We start from the raw sequence: 11,521 nt of genomic DNA, 5'->3' as shown, positions 1-11,521 counted from the left end.
TTGGAGAATAGAAAAAATGAGTAAGAGACAGTCTCTGCACTTAAAAGAGCTAAAGTCCAATACGGTACCATGGGCATATAGGGGAGGGTGGTGTTATATGGCTCGTTCATGAATTATACACACCCTAACACTGTAAACCACTCCAGGAGAAGGTATGAACCTGAAGAAGGAGGAGCCAGGATTTCCTTCTGAGCATCTGAGATGACACTTGGAGGAGAAATAGGATAAACTGGGAAGGGCAGCCACCGCAGAAGATGGGGCGTGCTCATAGCTCTCTTTTTCATATCTCTAGTCCCTGGGATTTTTCAGATTCATGAAATGAAAGAATGGACAAGAAATGTAGCAATGACAAAAACATAACTGTGTCCCTCTACTGCTATAGACTGATTGTTAGATTAGTGTATATTTAAATCTTCACATTCACTTTTGCTTCAAAATAGAGGAATTGCAGTGGAATTAAAATTTCAGCTTTAGTACCACTTCTTATGTGTAAACTTTAACTTCACTATTATCCTTCAAGGTAGTGTTTTCAGATGAATGTTGAAAGTGTTTCTTGGGTCTTATAATCAGTGTAAAACATTTAGATTTGAGTTAAGGAGTACCTTTGCATATGACCTCTGCCCATGAGCATTTGAAGACCCTGTAAATTGCAATATAGTTTACTGGTAATCCTCAACCTAATATATTCTTTTCCTTTATTTTAAATTACACACAGATTAGAAAGTACAGTACAAATTTTATTACTCAGTGGCCAAATCTGTAGGATTATTTTGGAGCAAAACATATTTACTCTTCAAGAAGTGGCTGTGGAAGGCTAGTTTATTGCATGACATCCTCTTCCTGCTTAAAATGTACCAGCATCACAGGTACCCTTATTTTAGATATTTACAAATATTGCCAGAAAACACTTGTACTATGCATTTGGTTTTGAAGTTTAAAATCCTTGATAATCAACATTTGTACTCCAGTTCAAAAAATCAGCAATAAGTAAACAGTAAGTCATTTTCATGTGAAATGAGAAAGAATTTGATGTCAGTCCTGTAATTCTCTAGAAACAGGAAGCTAAATCTCTCAGTACAATATTACCCTTTCTGGACACTTCAGCAGACCCTGAATCCTTGTTTAAAGGGGGGCATAAATCCCCATTCTCTGTTTTATTAATATTGTTTAGGGATAATTTGGTAACAGGAAATTTAGCTTGACATGGCAACGTAGGTTTTCCAGGACACTTTCATCCCCATAGCTGCCTTTTCCCACCCACCCCAAACCGAATTGCCTGTGTGAAATATCATGCTGTTTGCTAAGGGAGATGCATCTTTCTGTGTCTGAGAAGCACACATAGTTTTCTAACTCAGCATCTCTCTTTTTTCAGCACCTGTTTTTCTCTCTAGAGGAGCTTCATTTCTACTTCTGCACAGGGAGGATGAACAATCCTTTAATTAAATTACTTGAAATTTCAGTGATGATATTTTTTAAAATGATTATGCATCTATTCTTTAAATATTTTCCCTTAACTGCTAGAATGAACTCTCTACATTTCAATGGTGGATAGTATAATAAAATAAAGCATTTATTAGAATATGTTTAATGAGGCTCTGACTTCTATGTTACAAAAGCACACAAAGTGTCCAATGCTTATGAATAACACGAAAGAGACATTGTTAAGCTTTTAATAAGGACTTTTCTTTTTGTAAATCCATAGTGCCTACAACCTATAACATAGATTCATATTTTATGACCAAAAAGTAGCATGACATTGGAAATAATACAGAGACTGGGCATTTTTTCTCATTAAAAATCATAAGCTTAAATTTACACAATGGATATTCTCAACCAGTACCCTACACAGAAGAGAAAGCTGTTGCAGAAGTACAATATTCAGGTAGGGTAAGAGTGAAAAAGTCTCTTATGCATGTTCCTATATTGCGTGCTCTGTCCCCATTTAATATCTGCTAGACAAGTCACAAAGGCCTCGCAGGGGATAGCAACAGATGATCTCTTTGAAGGTTTTCCTCAGTTCTTGACTGCGGAGTGCATAAATCAGAGGATCGATGATTGAATTACACATGATCAGTATGAGATACAAGTTAAAGTGAGACATGAAGCACACACAATATGGATTCTGAGGACAAGAGATGTAGAATATTAAGTGGAGGAAGAACGGGGCCCAGCAGACAACAAAGACGCCAATCAGGATGGTCAAGGTAATCGCTCCCTTCATATTGGCGCCTTGGCGGATGGCACCAGTGCCGGGGAGGACAGCAATCCTCTTAATGTGAAGCCTGGCCATCAGGAACATGTGGACATAGAGAGAAGCCATGAGAGCCAGCATGGTGAAGAACATGGTGATGAGGCAGATGATGACAGCACTACTATCTGAGTAAATGATGAACAAGATGCCTGAAACCGTGCAGGCTGCCCAGATACAACTTATGATGATCCCAACCCGCTTAACTGTCATAATGTTATGATACTGGAGAGCATAGAAGATAGTAAAGTACCTGTCCACTGCAATGGAAAGCAGGCTGCAAATGGATGCAAGCAAGGAGCTACAGATCACCGAGTCAATGACGTTATCAATATTCACTGTGAAACTCTGTGCATCCGTATCTGTACTGTTTAATAGGGTGATGACAATGGTTTCTGATCCATTTGAAACGCTCACCAGCATGTCAGCCACAGCCAGGCTGCAGATGAAAAAGTACATGGGTGAATGCAGATTCTTGTTCTTGGCTATTGCCACAATCACTAAGATATTCTCCAGCAAGCTGATGACACCCAGAGTCACAAACACCTCAGGAGAGACAAAAAGTTGCTCGTAGCACCCTCCATCAGAGTAGCCTTTTCCAAGGGACTCACTGGCATTGCTGTGCAGTCTGTAACTGCTGCGGTTCCAGAGGTGCAGAGAAGTGTGCATCCCACGGTGGGTGGAGTTCACCATGCTGGCAGGAGAATTCCAGTGTCCCCCTGAATTGATTTAACCTCCCGGGTCAGAGAGTCGTCTCAGTTATTTCCTCCAAGTCTTTATCTGTCTGAAAGTTGTGAGGCTAACATTGCCATGCCTGCTGTGAGTAAATGTCACAAGTCCAGAGCTTGACATGGAGTTTTTAGTCTCTTTTAGGTACGACTCTAATCATCATCACTTTAAAATCTTGGGCTTCAAAATATTCAGTCTCAGTTGAAGGAGTTGCTTTTTTGTTCTCACTTCTGCTTTAACTTTAATCTTATGCATTCAAGTCTGTTCAAAATAATTTTCCTAGAAGCTGCCATGCCATTGGGAGACGAATCTGTGCGCACATGCTCACATCGGCTGCCTCTCGGAAGCTTCTGTTTCCAGCCTGAGCGTTGCTTTGAGTGTTAGGAGCTGTAGGCGCCAGCTGCTGATTTTTATGATGTGTGGAGAGAAAAAAAACATGTTCACAGTGGCTCCTCCTCTGCTTCCTTCTGACCAATCCCAATGCAATGGGAGTCTGTGAGACAGGATTATGTTTCAGAGACACAAATTGCAGGGTGACACAGATTCAGATGCAGAAGCTCCTGAAGTCTGAAGTCGAGAAGCAAGCGGGATAAGAGAGACTGAATTTCCCTTTTTAAGTTTTCAAGGGAAACAACTTGATCCCTAGAGGCCATTCTGTGATACCAAAACAAGCTATCTTGAGGCAGCCATAAAACAACCTATCTTGAGGCAGCCAGGTTCATTCTTATGTAAAAGACATCATGTGTGTGTGCGTGTGTGTGTGTGTAAAATGAAATGGAAAGTAGACTGTCCTGTGTTCCTGAAACAGATACTCTGCTTTTTGGCTAGAATACTGAATTCATTTACCCTCTTAATTTTTTGTTTTTATTAAGAACCCAGCCAGTAGTGCTTCAATTTAAAATACCTGAAAAACAGAGAGGATATTTAATGATACAGATAGACATGGTATGGCTGGAAGAACTATGTAGGTAGCTATAAATTATGAATGGGTTCAAAAGGGGTTGCTTTTAATGCACTAATATCCCATATTTCTCTATCGAAGAGTTTGTGTTACAGCTGAAAAAAGGTGCTTTTTGTTTACAATATTTTAAACTCATATGTCATTAATGTAACTATGCTTACTCTGAGCTCAGGAAAATAACAAGCTGCATTCTGTGTTTTTATTTTTTAAGCAACTTTTTTTAAACCTCCATAGTTTAATGTTTTGTAAGTTGAACCGACAAATACCTTAGTAACTTTACTTATCAAGCCAAGACTGGTGATACTAGTTATTTATTGAAGTTTCTGAATATTTTGCTTAAGGTGGTTTGAAAGATCGCAGCAAAGTGACTTTCTAAATTAATCGAACGACAGATTATACGACATTTTGTATATTCTTTTCTTCTATGATTATTTTTGGTTTTAGTGCTCTATAGTTTGTAGCTGCTTATTTCAGGGTTAATTCTGAATCTCAGTTACTTAGGTTGGGAATGTATCCTCTTTCCTTTTGTGACAGAGACAATACGAAGTATTGTTCTTGAGCATTGAGCTAAATTAACATCCTCTATCCACCTTTGGAATTGGGTAGGACCTTATGACTAAATTCTAGCTAATGGCATGTGGGCAGTGAGGCTCATCGCATTAGCTCTTTCATAATTTTACACAAGTTTCCTCTCCTGCCTGTAAGTAGATAACTGTACAGCATCTTTGAAATCTCATGTTACAGGTGGCAGGACCATATCATGAAAGGAGCCTGTCTCTTGAATGATTGCACAGAGCAGAACTCACACCTCTAACTCCCTTCCCCTGTATTTCTGAATGCCTAATCATCTGTATATTGGAAAATGCTGGAATGGGGTTTCCTGAACATCATGAGCTGGAAATAATCTTACCTTCCTCTTGCCTTATTTTTTCTCTTTTTAAAAATTGACATATAATTCACATACTAAAAAAATCACTTCTTTAGTAATGGATTTTTGGGGGAATATATTCACAGAGTTGTGCCATAATCATCACTTTCTATTTCCAAAACATTTTCATTATCCCATTAGCAGTTGCTCCCCATTTTACCCTTTCCTTATCCTCTAGAAACTGCTAATCTACTTTCTGTCTCTGTGAACGTGCCTATTTTGAACATTTTATATGATTGAAATAATGCAATATGTGGCCTTTTGTGGCTCACTGTTTTCACGTAGCATGATATTTTCAAGGTTTGCTTACACTGTAACGTGAATCAGAATTTGATTTTTAAAAAATTGAAACAGGATCTTGCTCTGTCACCCAGGCTGGAGTGCAGCAGCATGATCATGGCTCACTGCAGCCTTAACCTCCTAGGTTCAAGTGATCCTCCTACTTCAGCCTCCTGAGTAGCTGGGACTAAGTATACCACCACACCCAACCAGCTTTAAAAAAAAATTTGTAGAGATTGAATCTCATTATGTTGTCCAGGCTGGTCTCAAACTCTTGAGCTCAAACAGTATTCCCATCTCAGTTTCTCCAAGTGCTGAGATGACAGGCATGAGCCACTGCGCCCAGTTTTGATTTGTTTTTATGGCTGAATAATATTCCATTGTATGTATACATTTTACAATATTCCATTGTATGTATACAAATATATACATATATATATATATATATATTTTTTTTTTTTTTTGAGACAGAGTCTCGCTCTGTCACCCAGGCTGGAGTGCAGTAGTGCAATCTCAGCTCACTGCAAGCTCCGCCTCCTGGGTTCACACCATTCTCTTGCCTCAGCCTCCCAAGTAGCTGGGACTATAGGTGCCTGCCACCGCGCCTGGCTAATTTTTTGTATTTTTAGTAGAGACAGGGTTTCACCGTGGTGTCGATCTCCTGACCTCATGATCCGCCCGCCTCGGCCTCCCAAAGTGCTGGGATTACAGGCGTGAGCCACTGCACCTGGCTGTATACATTATATTTTTAAATTTATTCATCAGTTGAGGAACATTTGGGTTGTTTCCAGTTTTGACTACCATGAATCATGCTGCTAGGAATATTTATGGATAAATTCTTATGTGACATATGATTTCAATTCTTTTGGATACACAACCAGGAATGGAATTGCTGAATCATATGATAACTCTGTTTCTTGTTTTGAGGAACTGCCGAACTGTTTTCTGAAGTGGCTGCACCATTTTACATTTCCAATTAGCAATGTATGAGGGTTCAAATCTCTTCACATTCTTGCTAGCACTTGCTATTGTCCATCGTTTTTATTTTAGCCATCATAAGGATATGAAGTGAACTCTCACTGTACTTTTGATTTTCATTTCCCTAATGCCTAAAGATACCAAAGATGATTTTACATCCTTACTAGTTACTTGTGTAATAATCTTTGGAGAAATGCCTATTCAAATCCTTTGCCCATTTTTAACTGGATTTTTTTTTATTATTGAGTTGTAGTGGCTCTTTACATATTCTGGGTACTTTTGCCATTTCAATTATTGATAGTGTTCTTGAAACCACAAACCTTTTAGTTATGATGATGTTAAATTTATCAAATTTTTTTGGTTGCCTGAGCTTTTGGGATCATATCTAAAAAAGGATTGCCTAACCCATGGTTATTATAGTTTATGCTTATATTTTGATATCTTCTGTTTGATGAGAAATTGTTCTCATAATTTCCTTTAATTTTTAGATATAGTTTCGCTAATCCTTTGAACATATTTGAACTGATTTAAAGGCTTTATATATGAAGTGCAACATCTAGACTTCCCCAGGAATAATTTCTGCTGACTTCCTTTTCCTAATGTGTACGGGCTATATTTTCTTACTTATTTGCCTGCATTTTATTTATTCATTTTTGTTAGAAATTGGAAATCTTGAATAATATAATCCAGTAACCCTGAAAATCAGATTTTCTCTCTTACCCAGGGTTTGTTGTTGTTGTTTGTTATTGTTGTTGTTCAGTAATTTTTCTTAAATAATTCTAAAAAGTCTATTCTTTATTCTTTGTCTTGTATAATCAATGAGGTCTCTGCTCTGATAGCTGATTGGTCAGCTGATGACTGGACAGAGATTTCCTTAGATGTTGGGAACCAATATCTCCCCTAGTCATTGCTGAGAGACTCTGTGTGCATGGTGGGCATGCCTTTGACACTTAGCCAGGTACTGGGCAACTCTGCCTTGGCCTTACTTTCTGCTTACACACAGCCACAAAAGTCAGCCAGAGGTGAGAGCTCAAGGCCTTCTTAGGTTTTTTTTTGTTTGTTTGTTTGTTTGTTTTGTTGGGTTTTTTTAATTTTCTGATCATAAGCACAGTCCTGCATGTATGTATGGCTTTCTAGATTCTCAGGAATATGTTAGAGTTTTAATAAATTCCTATGAACATCTCATTTTCTTGAGCTTTTTCTTTTAAGCTTTTTGAATAGCTGATTTTTTTTTCCGCCAACTTCTATCCATTGCCTCAGGCAGCCGTGATATTAAGCAGTTGTTCTGATTGTTTCCAGCAAATGTCCCTGAGGAAAAGACTGTTCTTTGTGGGTGAGTTCTGAGTTAAGTCAAATAAGAAACCCCTGCAAGTAGAGTTTGTCAAGAAACCAACAGATAAGTCAAAATAATGATGGCATCTCTGGTAATGGGAATGGGACTTTGAAGAGGATCCAACCCCATTTTGCACCCTCCATTTCCTGCTAGGCTGCTGCTTTTAAACATTTTTATAGGATGTTAGTTGTCAAAGCTACTGCAGAGCTGGTGAGGTGGGAATGGGAAAATATGTGTAGTTAAAATGCTGCAAGTTTCACTCTTCTTACTGCAATTTAGCCATTTTCCTGAATAAATTTACCTTGGGTTGTTTGAAGTATTGGTCAATTTTCAGAGTTCTGAAAGTGTTCATTCTGAGAAGTTTTGCAAGTGCTCTAGTTGCTTTAACTGATGAGAGAATTTTCAATCTTCCTGATGCTATCGTTTTCACTCCCATCTTCCATCTATTGCCTTTTATCTGAAAAAAGATTAAATTATATTAGATTCATCTATGGCAATTTTCTTCCTTAACAGACTATCTAATAAATGATCAAATAATTATTTCATACTTATTCTAAATCCTATATAAACTTTGCATATAAAAACAGAATAAAAGAATTGGTTAAAATTTGAATAAAATAAAAATGTTAATTTAGAAATAATAGGTAAAATTAGTAATAAAGAACAAAATTACTCCCTTAAAATTTTTTTCCCATAAAAACGTTTTATTTATGAACAAAAGGATCATGCTGAAGTCCCAGAAAATCACATACCTTTAACATCAAAAATTTAATCATTGAGTGTAGATTTATAATATCTTCATTGTAAGGTTAATTGTGCTGAAAAGATGATCTCCAATATGGTATTTTATTTGTCTGCCATGGTTCATAGTTCTCTATGAGCCAGAAGAAATATAACCAGTAATATCAGACACATTGATAGTATTTTTGAAAATTTATTGCAGATTTCTTTTGTAATCCTCACAAAATTGAATTAGATCGTAATTTATTTCTGTTCCGAGAGAAAAAATCTTGTTTTACATTTTATAACAATAAATGTGAAACGTTAATATAGAAAAATGTTTACCAAACTATGCTACATGGAACACTACTTTTAGTTGTTAAGAGTTTTTCCACCACAAAATATGAAAGGGAATGTTCTCATGTCAAATAATTCTTAAAATATTGCAAACTCATTGCCCTCTTGACATTTCAGAGTTTACATCAGCAAACAAAGTTTCAGAAATTGCCTAATACAAAAATAAACATTGCTTAACCTCCATATTTCCTGAACTTATTGGAACATAGAACCCTCCTTCTTCCACTTTTATTTTCAAGTACCTATTACACTCATTTCTGTTATAATGCTTGTTTTGAAATGTAAATTTGTTCCAAACTTAATTCATATATCAGGGAACATTTTGAGCCTAGGATAAATTGTGTATTTTTGCACAGTTTTGTCTAAGGGAGACAGTAGGTGAATGGGGAAAAGTGCCTCTGGTTGAACCAAGACATGGGAGCAGGCAAAATACAAACACCTCAAACAATACAGCTCACTGAGTGTCAGGAGGCACAGCCATCCACAAGTGGTGTTAGAATTTCTTGTGAGAATTTACATAACCATCCTTCTATTACTTTATAACTCTTAAGCTACAACCCTTCTGAAACTGACTTCCACAAGCGGACTGCAGATTTTTTTTTTTAAGTGCTGTATGTATTGCAGGTTTATGTATTTTTAACTATTTGGCGTGCTCCTGTTTTAACTACAAGACAATGGGCCTGGTTTTATTGGGTTCTTTTTTTTTAAATGGATCACTGATAAAGTTTTTGAGTTTTATGTGCCTAGTGCCATTTTTACCGTAAGCTCTGTTGCTTTTATTTTTACTTTTTGCATGATTTTTCATAGCACACTGATTTTTAAGGAACATATATATTATGTTACAGCAGAACTAAATGTAACTATAATTTGGAATTTATATTCACTGAATCACAATTTGGGAAACATTGACCAAATTATTCTGACTATAAAAATTCTGCTCACTTAAAAATGAGTAATAATTACCCTTTGAAATATAATCCTAATTTATTAAAATGTAGCTCCTATGTCTATAGGCTGATGCTTACATGTCTCCTAGTTTGCATAACTGCTGTCCATATATAGAATGTCCCATTAAAATGTATATCATTAGGTATTGATACTTAACATATGAACATTTTATACCCCATTAAAAGATAAACACAATTTTTCTCATGATGTTTAACATATATTTTAGAGAAAAATTATATAAAATATGATAAAATACTTTTGTTGAAGCCCATATTTATTTTCAATATAAAATAACTATTGTTCTTTAAGGAATTAATTATATAACTCCTTTGTTGCTAAATATTTTAAATTAAATGACACTAAGATCGTATAAGTTTATTAAAATATCTTTAATGCTAATGAAATATTACCAATATGTTATTTATAAACTTGACACTATGACATATGATTTTATCTTAAAATATTAGGAAATTTAGCATTTCAGCATTTCCTTCCTATTTAGCTCATAGCAGATTCATTGTGCAGTTTTGCTATGGCTGTCTTAAACTCCTCTCCAGTCGGCTTAATTTTCCTTTTTTCTTTCACTCTTTCTATCAACCAGTATTTTACTGAGCACCTACTATGTTCCCAAAATGGAGGCAAAAAAGATAATGTGCTCTGCCATGGAGGAACTGCAGTGTAGATGGCATCAAAATGGGGAGTCTTAATGCAGAACTCAGGCTGCAAGGGAGTCTAGGCCTAGTTAGTTGTAAGCTAATAGTTCCTACATTTGTGATCAGTGATATAATAATAGCCATCCGTTCAAGAAATCTCTGCTCAGCTGAATCTTAACTTATTATTGGGCGGGGGTATTTTATTTAGATAAATATTGGAGCATTTAACTCAGTAAAAGAGGTAAAGAGGGCTAGAATTCAAGGCAGAGGGAATAATTTCCACAAATTCTGGTTGTATAATATGATATTTCAAATTTGGGGCATAGCAAATATTTTGGAATGGCTGGAGTACACAAAGAAGAGACACAGGAAATGAGTGGAGATGTCAGCAAGCAACAGGTTATCTAAGGCTTTGCACATCATACCAGAGTGCCAGGGGCCCAGGACATTCCTTCCAAACCTTGAATGAGTCCTACATTGCCTTTCGGATAAACAGCCTTGAGACTGAAGGAGGAATATAACATTTACACTTTAGGAAAAGCACTGCATGGAATTATGAAGGGTAAAAGTGAGGAGTTAATATACCCTTTGACACTACCAAGATACTATTTCAGAAGCCCAAATAAGAGTCTGTGAAGGCTTGAGGTAAGCCAGTAGCAGCTTAGGTAAGAATAAGACTATTCATCCATCAACTGAATGAGGAAGAGAAAGGACTCTTAAACACCCTCTGCTTTTTGGCTTGGGCGAATTGGTTATGTTGGTGCCATTAAGTTAGCAGTTACACAGGCTGGCTCTCTTAATCTCCATTTGGATCTGTTTCAATTTGGAGTTTCGAAAGCTAAAATCTATATTGCCTAGGGTCCTTTGCAGCCTGAGTTTTGTATCTGAATTAATTTTTCCCAATTAGATACAGTCTTCATAGACTTACTAATAAGTGAGGCAGAAGCCATCTTCTTGCAGCCATGGTAGCTGGCTAAGAGGTTCTGGCAGATGTAGGCTTTGGCATTAGGCAACTCCACTTTTATGTACCTGGTTACCCTCTTTATGTATCAGGGATAGCAGTACCAATGGCAGCTTTCTGATCTGCACATCACAGCCCAGGTGCTATAAAATTGGAATGAAATAAAAGCGTTGAAGGTCTACAACCATCCCCAAATTTGTAAGCACCTTTATTTCCTGTGTAAAGTCCCCTTCTACTTGATAGCTGAGAATATATCTGTTTTCTGTATTGAATCCTGATTGTTATATGCAGTCAGAGTATTGAAAGAGAAATTTATTAAGAGATAAAACACATTTAGTTTTTGAAATTTTGAATTTGCAGTGTTTTTGCCACATCTAAATGAACATATCTATTAAGCAAAATTAGATGTAGAGGTCAAAAGAATGA

General features: G+C 36.6%; 1 protein-coding gene across 1 annotated transcript; it reads right to left on the bottom strand.

Moving 5' to 3' along the window:
* Positions 1–1,654: 1,654 nt before the first annotated feature.
* On the bottom strand, positions 1,655–3,359 carry MC4R (melanocortin 4 receptor). Its single transcript, XM_032151694.2, has one exon. It carries the CDS (start codon positions 2,939–2,941, stop codon positions 1,943–1,945), a length of 999 nt encoding a protein of 332 aa, XP_032007585.1. The 5' UTR covers positions 2,942–3,359; the 3' UTR covers positions 1,655–1,942.
* Between the last annotated feature and the right edge of the window lie 8,162 nt (positions 3,360–11,521).

Source organism: Hylobates moloch, unplaced genomic scaffold, assembly GCF_009828535.3.
Source record: "Hylobates moloch isolate HMO894 unplaced genomic scaffold, HMol_V3 SCAFFOLD_5, whole genome shotgun sequence".
Classification (NCBI taxonomy): domain Eukaryota; kingdom Metazoa; phylum Chordata; class Mammalia; order Primates; family Hylobatidae; genus Hylobates; species Hylobates moloch.
Note: the sequence above shows the minus strand (reverse complement) of the source record. Positions and strands in the feature narration are given on the sequence as shown.

Excerpts from the sequence above, each read along its gene's own strand:
- MC4R (XM_032151694.2), bottom strand. The coding sequence starts at position 2,941 with ATGGTGAACTCCACCCACCGTGGGATGCACACTTCTCTGCACCTCTGG.